The 18,276-nt window shown below is 29.7% G+C and overlaps 1 protein-coding gene across 2 annotated transcripts in view; it reads right to left on the reverse strand.

Annotated features, from left to right (window-relative positions):
* Rubicon (run domain Beclin-1-interacting and cysteine-rich domain-containing protein rubicon) overlaps positions 1–18,276 on the reverse strand; it is a 66,200-nt gene that overhangs the window by 14,215 nt on the left and 33,709 nt on the right. For both annotated transcript variants that reach the window (XM_075358595.1, XM_075358593.1), the window contains 5 exons: positions 14,578–14,734; positions 11,609–11,746; positions 4,412–4,605; positions 3,350–3,492; positions 1,276–1,458 (listed from right to left, as the gene is read on the reverse strand). In XM_075358595.1, the coding sequence (XP_075214710.1) occupies positions 1,276–1,458; positions 3,350–3,492; positions 4,412–4,605; positions 11,609–11,746; positions 14,578–14,734 (815 nt within the window). The remainder of the gene's footprint in view (positions 1–1,275; positions 1,459–3,349; positions 3,493–4,411; positions 4,606–11,608; positions 11,747–14,577; positions 14,735–18,276) is intronic.

The following is an 18,276-nucleotide window of genomic DNA, read 5'->3' on the forward strand; positions in this document are numbered from 1 at the left end:
ATAGAATTTAAAAAAACAAATTTCAGAGGAAACCATAAAATTGAATAATAGTTAACTAATTCATAGGAAGATGGGAAAAAATTAAAACTTCAACATAATGTCACAAATATAATAGAAATCACATTAACTACATTTAAACAAATAATAACAATTTACTGAATATAGTTAGGATTTTTCATCAATTCAAATTGGACCTATATTCATTAAAATAGGTCCAATTTGCATGCATGGATATATGCCACAGATGCTTTTGATGTGGATGCAAAATTCAGAACAATTAAACATAATAGCAAAGATGATTTTGAAATGGAACTCCATCAAATGATCTTATTCTCACAAGAATGTAGCTTATTCTTTCCCAACGTTTCCAATTAAAAATGGTAATTCATTATCTTTTCGTTAAGTTATATCCATTATTTTCATTCATTATGTCCAATCCTTTAAATATTCTATAAAAGAAAGTCTAGCAATGTAAGATATGGCAATATGACAGGCCAGTTTACAGCACCTCCTCTTTCAATGTAATGACCTTGAAATAAATAAATAATTAAGGCAGTTATATATGACATCCAGGTATGACCTTAATTTGGTATCTAATGGAACATTTAATAAGAACAGGTAGTTTTACCTTCACGAATTGTTGACAACCTTAAGTGATTATCCTATTTTCAAAATGCTTTATTCCAATAAATTTTCTGCTGACTATTTCATGCTGTTTATTTACAGAAAATCTACTTTGAAGATTACTTTCAGTCCGGAAATTAGAATTTTAATGACCTAAGAATTAACTAAGAAATCTAATTAAATATTTATAATGAATGAAAAGCATGTACGTAAGATTTAGAAAACGAATCATAGGCAGAAAATTTTTAAGGTAAATCCAAAAAATAAGATGAGCTAAAAATATGAAGAATGAGAAGTTTTCTAGGATGAAACAATGGAGCCTCAATATTGTAATCAGGAGATGGCAATGCATGACTAAAATTTAGCCCTTCATTAAACAGAACAGAATCTAGATATGCAGATATTCAAAATATATGTTTGGCCCCATGGATTTTTCACTAATATCAACTTTGTTGTACTTAATTCTACTGACATTATAATATTAACATACTTACTGATGATAACCTATAAAATAATCTGATTATAATCTTGATTCTATAATATCAAGTGAAATTATACAAATAAATATCATAATATACTCAAAAAGTGATACATCATTCTGCTTTAAAAAAAGACTTAAGTAAATAATTTGATAAAGAAAACTTATATTACTGGTTAAAATCCCATTTGGTGAGTACACGACCAGGAATTATAGAAAACTGATTAGTATGGCAGCCCGTACAAAAGAATCTGCCAAGATATTCACAGTATCTATATTTGTGTGCATAATCTAACTGTACTTTCATTCCACACCCTGCACATCTGTAGTTCTGTTTAGTCATCAAAACTCTTCGCCTGTGAAAATAAAACAATGAAGATAAATTAGCATACATTATTTCACTAAAACACAACTTTTTCAGAAGACTAAACCAGATGAAGACAACAAATCTTAATTTTAAGACCAGTGAGAGAAGTTTCTGAAAAATAAATATATATATTTTATCAGTTCCATTTTTTATAGCAGGAGGAAAATACTACTTTAAGCATCAAATCAAAAATCCATAATCCATATATTTAACAGTGCATTATCAAAATTATAATATACAGTATATATATGTGTGTATGTATGTGTATATGTATGTGTATATGTGTGTATATATGTCTGTGTATGTATGTGTATGTGTATATATGTGTGTGTATGTGTATGTGTGTGTGTGTGTGTGTGTGTGTGTGTGTGTGTGTGTGTGTGTGTGTGTGTGTGTGTGTGTGTGTGTGTGTGTGTGTGTGTGTGTGTGTGTGTGTGTGTGTGTGTGTGTGTGTGTTTATTACTTTATCAAATTATTTTTTGAAAATATTCTAATTATTAATATCACAGTTTAAAATCTAATTTTAAAAACACTTTCATCATAGAGTAATTTAAGTATAATGATGTTACAAACAAAGAAACAGAAGGGAATTTTTATTCTCTGAATTATACTACCATGATATACATAATGTGCATAAGTATATAAAAACTTCATGGCAGATAGGTAAAACAGATAAAACATTATCTTAATTTTTAGAAATTCCGAGAGCAGTTTAATCTGTATCTTAAAATGGATATTTCCTTAATTTTATATAGGAAAACCTGGGAATAACTTGAACACCTGGAAAATATGGCTCTCCTTCATTTAGCCACTAATCATTTTAAGTATTAACTGTGAGAAAATATTACTGTTAAATTTTCATCTAAGGTTTTCAGTAAAATCTAAAGATTATGTTAAGCTGTTGGGAATATTTTTTTTTTGTAAAACTTGAAATTTGATGAACATATTCATCACTTATGTAGTAAACTCTATGCATACAAGAATACATTCGTTAGGTAATTTGTCATGTCAACAAACAAATTAATTAGCGTAATCTGAACAATCATATTTAAATAAAACTTGATTGAGTTATTTGTTTTGAAAAAAAAGATTTGAGAGTAATTTTTAAATAAGGATAGGTTTTTGTTTTATGAATAAAATTTTTAATAACCCACTCACTGTGGACAAAACAAGCCGTAATGTTTATAAAAAATAATCCAGATTATAATAAATCTGATCTTGAAATACATTATTATGATTAAAATAAAAAAATATAGTTTCCATATCAACTTTACATGTTAAATAAATGCCACTCCTGAATGATAAACACAACCTTTATTTTAGAAAAAAGATAAAAATAAAAAAAATAATATTTTTTTTTAATTTTAACATGTTAAAAATCTAAACTGCAGAATGTAACACTTCCATAAAATATTTCAACAGATCAAATTAATTTATTCACTACTGAGCTGAAAACTTCTAAAAGAAATATTTAATGCGACACAAAATACCTAATGAAAAGATTATTATTGTCACAATGTAAAAATGTAGTGAAACATCAGTTTCTTATCAAGAGCAAATATACCTAACTAGTCATACACATCAAAAGTTAGTTCTTTTAATACTTCTATTTGATTATTTGCTCAAAACAGATGTACACTCATACAAACTGACAACTGGTCCTGTATAATTTCATCTATTTTTACCAAGTTAATCCAGGTAAGTAAGCTCACTGTAAGTGATATATTTTGTAACCATTCTGACAGAAATTATTTGACAATGATAATCACTGTGTGTGGTCATATGCTGTGTGAAAACATATGCACAGGTGTGTTTAAAACACATAGGTCTTCAATAAAATAAAAAAGCTGCAGAATTATTTTTAACAGGTATATACTCACACTGGAGTAGGATGAGCAGTAAAAATAATTTGTGGTCTAGGAGGTGCCCAATCAGTAGTACCACGAAGAGATGTTGCCTGCCTCATATCTTGATCTTCTGCCTCATCTGGACTAACAGGCCAACTTTTTGGTAGAGGCAATAACTACAATGCATCAGAAATATTACTTTATATCAATTACTTAATTTACTAACCACTTATAACTTAGTTTTTTTTTTTTTTGTAATTTTTAAATATACTGAGCAATAAACAAACAGTTAGTACAAATTAAAAAAAATAAAATTGTTTTTAACATAAAATAACTGCTTCCAGTAACCAAGATGAAAGATCACCAACAAATTATGTCTTACAAGTAATTCTACCTAATAAGAGGGTAGGTCATTAATAAAGTAAAGAGTTTGGGGATCAATTCATTGTGTATAAAATAAAATTTTTTGGGAGGGAGGATTAAAATCCACATATGTAGAAAAAGTAAGCCAAAACCATAAACTGCAAGGATAATATTTTTTAATATACATCCTCTAGCTGTGCCTCTGGAATTTATGTTGACCAATTCAAGGTTTGTTTGACAAATTCCTGAATTTTTTATTAGCACACCCACAAGAAGTAATAATAAAAATAAGTGCTGTATTCAATATAAGGTTAAAGTTGGGAAATATACTAGAAAAACCTACACAAAATATTTACTGTCAAATTTTCGTTTGTGTCGCTAAATAGCAATTATCTCTGGAAATTTTTGTTATATTTCACATTCGTTAGAAATTTAACTAAATTTGTAATTTCTCAAAAAAATAAAAAGGAAAAAAATATTTTCTTTTACAAACCAAAATGCAGTTCACTATCTACATTCAGGGGGGTAATATTAAAACAATTTTTATTATCAATTAGTTTTTTAAACTAATTAGAGAAAAAAATAACCATTTTACATAGAAAAATAATTTTATATTGATTCATCGATTCCTAGATCAAGATTTTTTATTTTTTTATTTTGTTAATTTATTGTTCATACGGTTCCATTCATATCAAATTATATAAATTTGCTTTGATTGAATTAAAATGATACCTGTTGAGGTGCATCTTGTTCAGAGACAAGCCACTGTAGATCAGAAGCACGAGGAAGATGTTTATCACTAAACTGACGAAGAAGTGACAGAGCTACACCTTCAGCTGAAACTGCTGCCTCAGTTGTAGGTGCAGCAGTTGAAGGGCGAGAAATTTCAGCCTCTGAATACAGTGATGCCATTGAAACGGATAGACCTGGAAATCACACAAATTCATATTTCAGTAAAATGAATTACAAAATTGTGAACTCACACCACCATTTACTATGTAATAAATACCAACAAATCTATAACAGTCTTTAAGTTGACTACAGTAAACCCTATTTTCAAGTAAAAGTTGTACACAAAGTCTGAACATACTTTCTCTATAAATCAAGTTTCTTTACGCAGGTTCTGGAGCACTGAATACTGCACTGCCATTGGATGTAATAGTAGTAGATTGAATTATGAACGTCTTTATTGTTCAAAGAGCATGTTTAATTTAAATTGTGCTTGTTCACTGAGAATGTTGTTTTGTATATTGAGTTGTTTACGTATGATTTGTTTTGTTCCTTTGGGGTTTATATAAAGATTTATGTTTGGTTATTTAAATTATTTGGCAATGCATATTTTGTTTTATTTTGTACTGTAACCTGACTTTTTAAATTTGTAGACAATTTTTTCCGTGTAGTGTTAATTTAAACATTAAGAATTTTTTATTATTATATTTTCATCCTTTTGTTATGAAATTTGTACAGAAGTTGGTCTGTTAATGCTCTGTTGCATTTAGTAAATTCAGCTAAATATTTTATTTTATGTACTTCACACTAATGGTTTTTAAAAAGAAAAAAATGATATACCTTTTGTAGTATGGTTCTACATATTACAGTTTTTATAAGATGTCAATGTGTAGTGAATTTTTATAGCTTTGGAATGTGTTTCTTGTTCATGTTTTGTAATTCTTAATCTAAGAAATTAATGCTTTTCTTTTTCATAATTGTTTGTGAAGGTTATATTTCTGCAGTTTTTGTTAAGAGTATGTGAAGAGTTATTTATATAGTCTGGTATTCGATTTTTATAACAGGGTTATGTCATCTATATACCTATGACAACAGATTATTTTGTATAAATGTCTATTATTAGTCAGGATTCTTATTTCTTCAATATCTTGTAAAATTGTTTCAGATAATATTCCTGAAGTGCATGAAATCATAAGTAGTTCACATTATCTTGCACGCAAAATTCATGGTAGAAACTTATGTAATTTTTGTTTCGTGGTTATACTGATAGTACTTGTTATTCTATTGCTTAATTCTTCACTTAATTCTGTTTTTTTTAAATGAAAATGCTTATTACGTATAAAGAGATGAGTATGACATTGTAACTGATGCAAATACTTTATTTGTTTACAAAGTTTGTGTGATTTTGTCTATATTTCATAGGTTTGTGTACTATAGTTCTTCTGTGCCAACAATGACAAAGTTTTTTTTTTCTTTTTTCTGTTTATAAAAGTGATAAGTGCATCTCAATTACTTTTAGGGTGATAACATTTTGTATGTCAGACAATAGTTTTATTGCTTGAAGTGTTTATAAGTTTTTCTAATGCTGTTAATGTCATTTTGAAAAGACAAAAATTATCTAACACAGTTTATCATCTCACCAACACACATATCTCCAAAAGCACTCCAGATCTCCAAAAGCACTCTAAAACTACACACACAAATTCATTCAAAATGTTTTTTAGAGGAAATTTATAATAATTCTATTTTCATGTTTAATATTAGACAAATATTATAAAGACTATTTATTTAAACTTTTATCTTTTTTGTTCTTTTATTTTTTCTCAGATAATTATTACAACAGGCTGACAATTATTTACATTTATCCACAATCATAGAGTAGTAATGTGGAAGCTTGATGCAATACAATTCGAAATAATATAACTATAACTTTTATTTAATTAATAATCAGGGTTTTACATCATCTTTTACTTTCCTAACTACTGTAATATAAGAAAGAACAAGCATATTACCAATTAGTCAAAAAAAACTCCACTTTTTCTCGATTTTTGTATCTTTTGGGGGCTTCATACAGTAGAGGTTTAAATTAAATCTTTTTAAAAATTAAACAGTGAATACAGAAGTGGCATGATATTGAGAAAATGCTGTTTCTTAAAGAGGGCACAGTCTTTATGAAAATTTTATTCATGTATGTTTTTTAACTTGTCAAAAATTATCATCAGAAATATGATTACTGAAATACTGACAATGTTTTTTCAATCTTTTGTAAAGTATTTTTCATTTAAAAATTACTGTTATATAAATGTTTAAAATATAATGTCATGCCAATTCACTTGAAAATTTTAAAAATATTTTTTTCTAAAATAAGACATTCCTAATATCCACCTCTAAATTAGACATTATGTACAGGAAAATATTACCTCACTAACTGAAAATGTTTTATAAAATTCTTTAAATTTTTACCATTTCATCCTAAGTTTTTATAATTTACCTCTAAATTAAGAATGTTTTTCAACTCTTATCTCAGGAATGGGGGTAATAAGACTTAACCCCCTTGATCGAAACATCTCCATTCCTAAAAGTGCAAATTCTATCAATTTTATTTCTTTTTACTGTTATTGATGTGAAGCATTTTTTTTATAAACAGACTTCAAGATAGGACTTGTTTTTAATTTTTTATCACAAAGTAAGGGTAAGTAAAAAATCTCCTTAAAATCATTTTAATTTAAACAAGTAAAAATATTTTTTTTTGTGTTTTTAAATACATTTTATGATTAATTAGGATGGAGAACCTAATCCAGGGTTGTAACAGTACAATTTTTAAATATTTTACTGATTTAAAAAATTCATCTTTTTTTATCTAGATAAGAAACCAATTTTAGATAAATGATAAAATAATAAAAATGTTAAAAGTAAAAGTAATTTTCAACTTTACTGATTAAGAGGAGATTAAATTTTGAGTTCTATTCAAACAGTAAGAAACGTTATTAACATTACTACTATTTTTTTTAAACATACTATTTCAAGATTGATACAGAAACAAGAATAAAATGAGAAAAAAAAGATTTAAGTTCAAATTCAATTATTTTTAATTTACCTTCACAGCAATAATCAACAAGTATAAGGGTAAAAACATTCTACTACTTATGAGGGTAAATCAAATATAAACGGGATTTTTGTTCCTGAGCGTCTACAGTTGGTAGGACTGGGCCCACGCTTCCAGTATGCTTGGGTATGGTCATTAGGAGTGAGGAGAGCTGACCATTTCACACTCCCAACCAATTCATCAGTAACGCTCACTATATTGAAGCAACAGATGCACCCCTCCACTGCACAACGCATAATTATAAAATGTCTTGCTCATGAAGGAGTGCAAGCGCCGGAAATTTTCCAGAGATTGACTGCACAGTTCGGGGACCAAACATTGTCAAGATCTCGTGTGTTTTCCTGACATAAAGGGTTCAAGGAAGGATGAGAATGAGTAGAAAATCAGGAACACTATCGCCATCCTTGGACCAGCATTACAGACGAAAACATTCGCACAGTTCGAGACATTCTTGAAGACGATCGACGGGCGAGTGTATCCGAAATTGTAGAATAAGTTTAAATAAGTTATGGGAGCTTTAAGCAATCATCACAAATTACCTACAGTTCCATAAAGTGTGTGAGTCCCTCGCCTTTTGACCACAGATCAGAAGCTGAGACATTTGGAGGTCTGTCAGATTTACAGCAAGGTTTGCGAAAGGTGATGCATTTTTGTTTTGTCGTCACCTACGACAAAACATGGGTCTACCACCACACACCCCAGTCGAAACAAGCCAGTATGAAAAAGGAAAGAGGAGGCAGGCCCAGTGAAAGCTAAGCCTCAACTGGCATGGTTATTTTAACAGTTTTTTTTTTTTTACCAGTAAGGCATTTTGCTCATTGAGTTTTTGCATGAGCAATGCACAATCAATGTTACTTACTACTGCGAGCTGTTGAACGAGGTGAGAACTGCATATCACTGCAAAAAACAAGACCAACCGATTCAAGAGACCATCCTTCTCCACAATAATGCCAGGCCCTACACTGCAGTTCTAACAGTCTTAAAACTAGAAGTAATGCACTGGACTCAACTTGATCATCCTCCCTACAGCCTAGACCTATCACCCTGCAATTTTCATTTGTTTGGGCTGTTTAAATAAGCTCTAGGAAGGCAACGACTTTAAGATGAAAGGCATGGAGACATTTGTGCGCAATTGGCTCCAGATGCCAATATTCAATATTAGAAAATTATTCAAATATCAAATATTAAAAAATTATTCAAAATTCAATATTAGAAGCTTAATTCTACAATGCTGCGATAAAAAAAAAATCCTTCTCGCTAGGAAAAATGTATTTCTAAAGCAAGAAACTATGTAGAAAAATAAATTATATTTGCCTTTTATTTTTCAATAAATCATTTTAAAAAAAAAATGAAATCCCGTTTATATTTGATTTACCCTCATACATGCCAATGAGTTTATAAAATATAAATTAATATTACCTCAATATATATTATACACATAAAGATAAATAAAAAAAGACTGCAATGGATTTATTAAACTGAATGAATTTATTAAATTTAACATATTGCAATACATTTAGAATATGTTGGCACAGTGTTATGTACTCGCACAATGTTAAAGACATAATTGAACAGTTAAGACATTATTAGATCAGTTGAGTTATGGCTGGAGTAACATTAAACATTGCTACTCCACTTTTTATCTGTATCAAAAAATAAAAATTCAGAAATTTATTTTTTTCTGGTCAGAAGATCAATCAGGTATCAAAACTGATCAAGGAATTTCAGCATAATACAGGAGCAGTGTTTGCTGCAAGAGAACGTCTGAAAAAGAGGACTGAAAAATTATAAATCGTCCCAATACTAGTGTTAACAAGAAGGAACCAGTCACATTTGACAATAACATTGAGCACGACATGGTTTTGACAAATAACTTTGATACTGATTGTCTGAAAATTATTCATAGTTCTGCCTATTAAAAATGACTAATAAAGTGGCTTTAATAAAGTTTGTGCAAGATGGGCCCCGAATAAAACTCACATTGCATAAAAAAATATACTTGGACTACTGAAAAGAAGAAGCATTTAGAAGGCTATGGTAATAAAGGTGATGTCATCTAATAGAATCAGACTTGCTATATTCAATATTAGGCAGAGAATAGACAGAAGAATGCAGAATGGAAACATTCATAAAGTAAGAGTTAATAACCCAGCAGGAAAATTGGTCCTTATAGTTTTTCTGGTACGCAAAAAGCCTAATATTAAACCACTGCATTATCCAAAGAGGGGCTCAATAATAAACAGTGCTTACTACTGTGAGATTTTAACGCTTGTGCAATGATGAGACAACTATTTCAAAAAGCAAATATTGCGGATATTTTTACAAACATGAGTATTAGAGTTTCTTTACCTAACTTGTTCTATACCTTTTTGGTTGTGATCATCAACCAGTAAGGTTGATGATCTTCTCTTAAAAAAGTACTCGCTTTTTCTTTCAAATTATTTAAGTTGTAACTTTTGTTTTTTTTTTTTTTTAATTTAATTTAAATCCATTCTCAATTATGGATGAACACTTATGGGACCATGACTCATTTTGGGACCTTGACTCATATTGGTTGCATATGATTTACTGTTTTGCTGCCATTGCAGCCAGTCAACTCCTTAGCAGTCATGAAAATAAAATGTGTGAGTAGCACTTGTGTTTTCGTAACAATTTTCAAAATGACTGAACTGCATGAGCAGAGAGAGAATTTGCATTATATTTTATCAGAAGTTTGATGACATGCAAGTAGAAACAATAAGGAAGATCAAAAGCTTTTGCTGATCAAATTATGAGTGTTACATAAATTAAAAAGATTCCAAGATGGTTGAACATCTGTCAAAAGTGACAAATGTTCTGAAAGATGTTCCACCAGAAAAAATCCCTAAAAAATTGAGCAAGTTCGAATAATCACCGAATAACAATTAGAGAGCTTGAAGATGAAGTAGAGTTTCATCAGGCTCAGTGAAATCAATTTTAACAGAAGACCTGGGGATGCAGAGCATAGCAGCAAAATTTGATTCAAAACTTCTCACTCATGAATATTTAACATTAAAATCAACTCAAGTTGTGCAAGACATGCTAGAATATGTTAATAGTAACACTGATTTTATGAAAAAATAAAACAGATGAAATATATTTCTACAGCTATCATCCTGAGGCAAAGGCACCATCATGCCGCTGGAAAACTCCATGTTCTCCGTCGCAAAAGAAAGCCAGCCAATCATGAAGGTAAAGGTCATGTTGACAGTCTTTTTTTGAGTATCAAGGCTTAGTTCATCAAGATGTAGTTCATGCTCCTCAAGAACAACCTGTCAATAAAGAGTACTACATAACTGCTCTTCATCGGCTAAAAGATGCTCATCAAGTAAGAAACCATAGTTTTGGAAAAATGGCGATTGGAAAATTCATCATAACTACACCTTAGTGCATGCATTACAACTTGTCCAGAGATTCAATTTATTCCAGAGAACAATGGATTGAAGAGCTTCAGGAGGCTCCTTATTCACCAGGTATGCACTGAAATTTTTAGGTCTTTCCTAAGCTTAAGGTTCTGCTTAAAAGAAAGAGATTTGAAGACAGAGAAGAAATCAAAAGAAAGACAACAAGAAAACTTATGGTGCTCACTAAAAATCACTTTTAAAAATCCTTCCAACAATTGAAACATTGCTGGAATAAGTGTGTTACACCAGAAGAGGGTCTACTTCGATGTACAAAGTACATTAATAAATTTTATAAATAGAATAGATTTAATAATAGATTTTATTTCATTAATAGATTTTATAAAATTATGTCACATAACATGTAAAAATCAACAATGATGCAAGTGGAAAAGCTGAATTTAGAGATGGGATTAGGCATAATTCACTATATTGCATTAGGGTACTTCAAGAAATGATACCTACATACAAAATAATTTATACCTATAATGCTCTTTAATCACACAAACCAGAACCAAACTTTGATTACTGTATAACGTAACACAAGCGCTTTTAACTAAATAAGCAAGCCATGAAAAGTTATTGTTTACCATATTATTATAATGAAATGTTTTGTTTTAAATCTAACAATTATTTAATATACAATGAATATCCTGACCATAAATCATAGTTTACCAGATTTAGAAAAGTGTTCAAGATTACTAGATGTTACTTGATCGAGTTCTAAATCATCTACATCATCAGTTGATAAACAATCTGAACTAGCTTCTGGAGATGATGAAAATGGACTAGCACTCTGATCAGTTGTAGTTGCTGCAAACATAAAAAATAGATCTATTATAAATAGTTTGATTTAATTTTTTTCCAGAAAATAGAGAGATCAAAAAATACTAATGACAAAAATATTAAAAAGCATACTAATATAATTAATTTTACTATTTAAAAGCAAAGTAATTTGCCGATGTCCACAGCAGAGTGGTAGCGTCCCAGCCTTTCATCTGGAGGTCCCAGGTTCGAATCCCAGTCAGGCATGGCATTTTTTCATGCTATAAAATTCCATTTTCATATCCCACGTACACATGCTTCAAGCTTATGTGATGAAATCATCAAGAAAAAAAATAGTGAACAAAGTGCCATGTAAAAACATATAAAAGTGAAGGTAATTGATTCAAATAAATAACGCATAAATTGGAACCATACTATAAACAACAAAAATTCAGAAAAACCACCGATTAAACTTACAAGGTTGCTGAATAATTTCACATGCTGCATTATGATCCACCAACTAATGAAAGTCAGGAATTCACACATGACAGTTCCATATCACCATTTCTTCTTGAAGAAAATAATAAATACCTTTTCATTATTTTGATTATAGTTAACTGAACTAACAAGGATGTGACCAACTTGAGTTAACAGATATTTATTTATTTCTTTCTTAGTTTTGCAAAAACTGCTATTGGAGAAGTACTGCTCTTCAACAGCAGGAGGATAATATAAAAAATATACTTTATTGCCAAGTAAAAAAAAAAGAAAATGGTACATGTACAAAATTTTTAAACTACTAATTACTGAAAACAGTAATACACGACAATTACAAGCACACAATGCCTAGATATTACCTGCCATAAATTTATAATTATAGCGATGTTTTACAGATGTATAATTATACATCAGATGTAAATACAGATGTATAATTATACAGGAGATGTTTTATTGATGTATATTCTTTACATTTACAAAAACCTTCAAAGCTCTTAACACAACCAGAATTTATACCTATCAGTTTCTAACATGCTTTAACTGCAGATTTATTAGCAAACACAATTACAAAAATGCTTTACGCATTAATTTTCATTAAAAAAATGATTTAATCCTCAAATATATAAAAAACTCATTCTAAATGAAGAATTAACAGTTCACATGCATTATTATTTATAAGTATTTAATATACACTCGCACCAACATCCGTGGTGTGAGTGGTAGCATCTCGGCCTTTCGTCTGGAAAGGTCAAAATGTCTTCATGACTGTGCTTCATCATATGCCGTGGCTACAACTCTAAAGCTCAACACATCATTTGGCTGAAAGTAAACAGATCATCCCCTAAATAGACTTAATACTAAGTGACACTGACTTGATGGCATTTAAAGTAGTTCCTTGTTAGCTGGCATTATAACTACAATGAGAATATCAAAAGAGTTGTAAAACATTGACTGCCTTCATAGGTAGCATCATTTTATGAACAAATTGGTTCCACATTATAACAAATTTCTTAATGTTGATGAAAATTATGTTGAAAAATAACTTTCTTGTAATAATAAACTTGTTTAATCATTATTTTTTAAAAGATATTTACTTTTCAAACATGCCTCATAATATTTCCTCTTGAAGCAATGACAGTGTGGGGTCTTTGAAGTAGAAAAGCATAACAGAATTTATTTTGGAAGAGAAAGACTAAAGTCCATACTTTATATTTTAAAAAAAGGATTCAATATTTTTCATAACTCTGATATAAAATTATATATAAAAAATTATATCAATTGTATTTGTAAACTGTTTAATGTGAAATAAATTCATTTAATTAATATTTTGCCACAACTCATAGGAATGGTTTTCTTGGAATAATTTATAAATATCAGACCATCTCCGAAAAAAAGTACTTTATATTAACTTAATTAATGCTTAAAAAAACAACGCAGAAACTGTAGCTGAATTAATGCTACAATAGAAAGAATTTAAAACCAACTTGATAGCTAGATATGAATCATACAACTTATAATGCAAGTTATAATAATTTTTTTATTTATCATTGATAATATTACTCTGACATTACTCAGTGCATTATACTGCTGTAATATTAACCAAAATATGAAATGTTTTTCCAATAACAAACTATAAAATATACTGTTTTTGTTACAAAAGTTGTAAGGTTAATTTTTTTTCATTTTAAACAAAACATGATGAAAAAAACAGATTCATTTTTATACTAAAAAAAAAAAAAACGAGTCATCTAAAATGGTTTTTGTAGTCGGCAAAACAGTTAAGGACCAGAAGAAAACAAAACCAATACGATTTCATACCATTTTGACATACCTAGTGACAATATGTTTACATCTTAGTGGACTTAAATGAAATAAGTCTAAAAGATTTTCTTTAATCTACATGGGATGTACATTATACAAATCCTCATCTTTATTAATTTTTATAGGGTACTTCTAACACCTTTAAAAGCACCAATAACTTAAAGCAAAGTGTTGTATATTAGTAAATATTAATGAAGTTTGTAGTCATACATGATTATTTAAATTAAAGAAGAAGTATGAGTATACAAATCCTAAATTCAAAGGGAAAGCTAGTAACCCAATAATTTTTTAGTTATTTATCTGATTTATAAATCATTCATATCTAAAACATTATTATGTATATAAACAGATAAAAAGTATAACTATTCCTTGTTCTGAAAGCTCACATAAGAACTTTCCATTAATTGAATTTCTGCATGCCACAGAGATAAGTATAACCTACATTAATAACATATTACAACTAAAACAAATACAAGATAAACTTAAACTACTAATTAAATTTACTATAGCTTAAACTAGGTATGTATTTAAATAAATACTATAGAAATACAAAAACTTACTATCAGTCTTTCCATCGCTTAGTAATGCTAGTGTGTGGTGTTTTTCTTCTTGCTTTTGCCTTCGACGCAACCGTATACGTTGCTTTAAATTGTTTATTTCCTCATCACTTTCTTCAACATTTTCCTCTACCAAACCCATCCAACGATTACATTTCATCTATAATAGCAGCAGTTTTATCAGTAATAAAAGAAAAATATGAATAACAAACTAATAATAGAAAGATAGTATGCAGCAATCTTTTTAATCTGGCTATACAACATACTGCAACGTTCAGTAATCCTACTATTTACTAGTATAAAAGTAGGCATCACCATCATACTACTTTTGACATCACCCACATAATGATCAATGCACGGTGCTGTCAAAGTCATTCCTGTTTATCCTTGTTAAGCATCAATTACAATACTTTACTGTATTATACATTACAGTATTTTATACATTACAGTATTTTATACACTACTAGCTGTACCCTGCCATGCTTCGCTGTAACACATTGTGGTTGCATGGATGAGAAATGAGAAACAATACAAAGCATACGTTTCATAGAAGTTTAATTTTTGCAATTCTTGTGGATATACAATATTTTTTTGTTTTTCCACTATCTACATAGATATAAAGGCTATCTGGTTTGCCGACTCGGGACCACGCAACATACAGTTGTTCATGTGAGAAGCAATCCGCATCTAAATCTAAACTACACAATTCTAAAGATTGACCTTGAGCTTTATTGATTGTGATTGGAATTTACTTCAAAAAAATACAAAAATTTTGGGCTTTTGAACTGACAAAAAGAACTTTCTCAGTACTTTATTGATGAAAATAATTTGGTTATTACACAAATATAGATGAGCTTATGTTGCACTTAGGACAAGTTCATAAACCTGAGGACTGGTGCCTTTTTATAGATTCGTCCAAGTATAGTTTAAAAGTGGTTCTATTACACAACGGTAACAAATATACTTTGATACCAATAGCTTATGGTATTAATTTGAAAGAGACATATGATGTGATGAAAGACTTTCTTGAAAAAAAAAAATTATAAAAAACATTACTGGAACAAATGTGGTGATTTGAAAGTTATAGCTATTTTGTTAGGCCTGCAGTTAGGCTTTATTAAGTACATGTTTTTTCTTTGTGAATGGGACAGCTGAGCTAGGAATAAACATAATGATACCAAATAGTAGAAGAAACAAGAGAACTTAACTCCAAATGGGAAAAATATTATTCATGAGCCCTTATTTGAACCCAAAAAAATATTTTTACCCCCTCACCATATCAAGCTAGCACTGATGAAAAATTTTTTAAAAGCAATGAAGAAAGATAGTCCCAGATTTTTGTACATCAAGCAGAAATTTGTGAATTAAGTGAAGGAAAAATTAAAGAAGGAATATTTGTTGGTCCTCAAATAAGAGAGTTGGTTAAAGATGATGTATTTAACTCAATGTTAAATAATGAAGAAAATGCAACTTGAGCTTCATTTAAAGACGTTTTGCAAAAACTTTCTCGACAAACAAAAATCTGACAATTACCATGCTATAGTTAATCAACAACTTCTTACTTCATACAGAGCTCTGGGATGTAATATGTCTTTGAGAATACATTTCCTCCACTCACATCTGGATTTTTCTCAGGCAACCTTAGAGATGTAAGTGAGGAACACTGTGAACGTTTCCAAGACATTTTGGTGATAGAAAGCCACTGCTTTCCATCACCAAGGGAAATGGAAGACTAACATGCAAGCCGATTACTGTTAGACATTGAGGTTATTTATAAAAGAGCTTTTTAAAAAAGGGTTACGATAATTTTGAATCCGTTCTCAATAAAATTAAATATGACAATCATCAGTGGATAATGCAGTGATCTCAAAATAATATCGATGCTCCTAGGGACAGCAAGAAGGATACATAAAGTTTCCTTGTTTTTTGTATGTAGGACAGCAGAGACAGAGAAAATCACTGGATAAGGAAAGATTGGCCAAAAAGAGCTTCATTAGAACCTGGAACCAAAAATGTGTTCCGAGAAGCTCTCATAGATCTGAATAAGTTCTCCTTCCACCTCTGCACATCAAGTTAGGCTTGATGAAGCAATCTGTCAAAGCCTTACCAAAAGAAGGTAAAGACATCTGTGACAAATTTCCAATCTTATAACCACCAAACTAAAAGAGGGTGTCTTCACTGGTCCTGACGTTAGAAAACTTTTCAAAGATGGTAATTTTGAGAAACAAATGGAAGTTGCAGAAAAAGAAGCCTGGGGAGCCTTTAAAGATGTAGTAACCAAGTTTCTGGACAATAAGAAGGATCCAAACTTCAAATCAATCGTTGAGAACATGCTGCAGAAGTACAAAAATTTAAGCTGTTCCATGAGCTTGAAAAAATTCACTTCCTAAATTCACATGTGTACTATTTCCCTGAAAATCTGAGTGCTATTAGCAAAGTGATGGGTGAGAAATTTCATCAGGACATGAAAGAAATGGAAAGAAGGTATTATCAAGGTAAATGGACAACTACGATAATGGCAGACTATTACTGGATATTATACTAAGATCAAACTTGTAGAGAACATAAAAGGAAAACCACGAAGTATAAGCTGTCCAAAGAAACTTCTACACATGGAATAAAATTATAAGTATTTTACATTCTTCGTCATTAAGGGTTGGTGAACAGGGGAAGTTTTTCCAAAGGCATGATGTACCTCATAAAAATTAATTAAATAAATAAAAATAAATTAATTTAAAAATGCACAATAATAGAAATTAGGGTTATTTTATGGCAATTTTCATTAGAAATTAAGGGGTTAATGACCTCCCCCGTACTCCTCTTTAGACCACTCAATGTTTAACTACAAGAATGCATAGTATAAGCCAAAAATGTGAATATATTATATTACTTTATTATAAAAAAAATAAACATTATATATCTATTTTATGTATCACATTTTTAAATTTTTCAAATTTTTACAAATTTTGAAATTTGCGATTTGCAAAAAATCCTATCATAGAAAAATGAAGGTTATTTTCAAAATCAGTGCTAAAAAATACATAACAATCAATTATCAAAAATTAAAAAACACAACCATCGCAGGCTATCAATGGACCAACAAAACTGTTATATCAGAGTTGACAGTCGAAGAAATAAAAGCCTTAGCAAAATATGATAATAGACATCTTATACCAAGAATGAGACTAATATGATGTTCTCAAATGTGTAGAAGACGTTATTGCACCAGCAATTAAAAAAACCAACTGTTAACTGGGATAAAGTTCAACCTACATTAAATGGGTTGATATGAAATACATTTTGAAGAATTTTGATGTTATAAATTTAAATATTAAGTACAGACCTTCTAATATATATTTTTAAAAACGATATAAAATCCTGTAGCCAAGCCTTTTTGGTACATTGGCTCCCCAGGCTCCTGAACCGGTCAGACTACTAGTTACACTATAATCTAAAGATCCTGAGACATATTTTCAGATTATGTTTGCATCAACAATGATCCATGACTTCTTAAAACCTGAACAAACATTTTAAAAGAAAAACACAATAAAAGCAGTAACAAACTAACCAGAAAAAGGATTTTTTTAATCCATTATAATGCCTACAATTCTAAAACTAAATATTATTCCTAATTTGCATAGTGAGTTGCCTACACCTGCAAAACCAAATCCAGACTGCACAAAAAGATCAAATTAATTAAAC

Source organism: Lycorma delicatula, chromosome 2 (assembly GCF_047948215.1).
Source record: "Lycorma delicatula isolate Av1 chromosome 2, ASM4794821v1, whole genome shotgun sequence".
Taxonomy (NCBI): domain Eukaryota; kingdom Metazoa; phylum Arthropoda; class Insecta; order Hemiptera; family Fulgoridae; genus Lycorma; species Lycorma delicatula.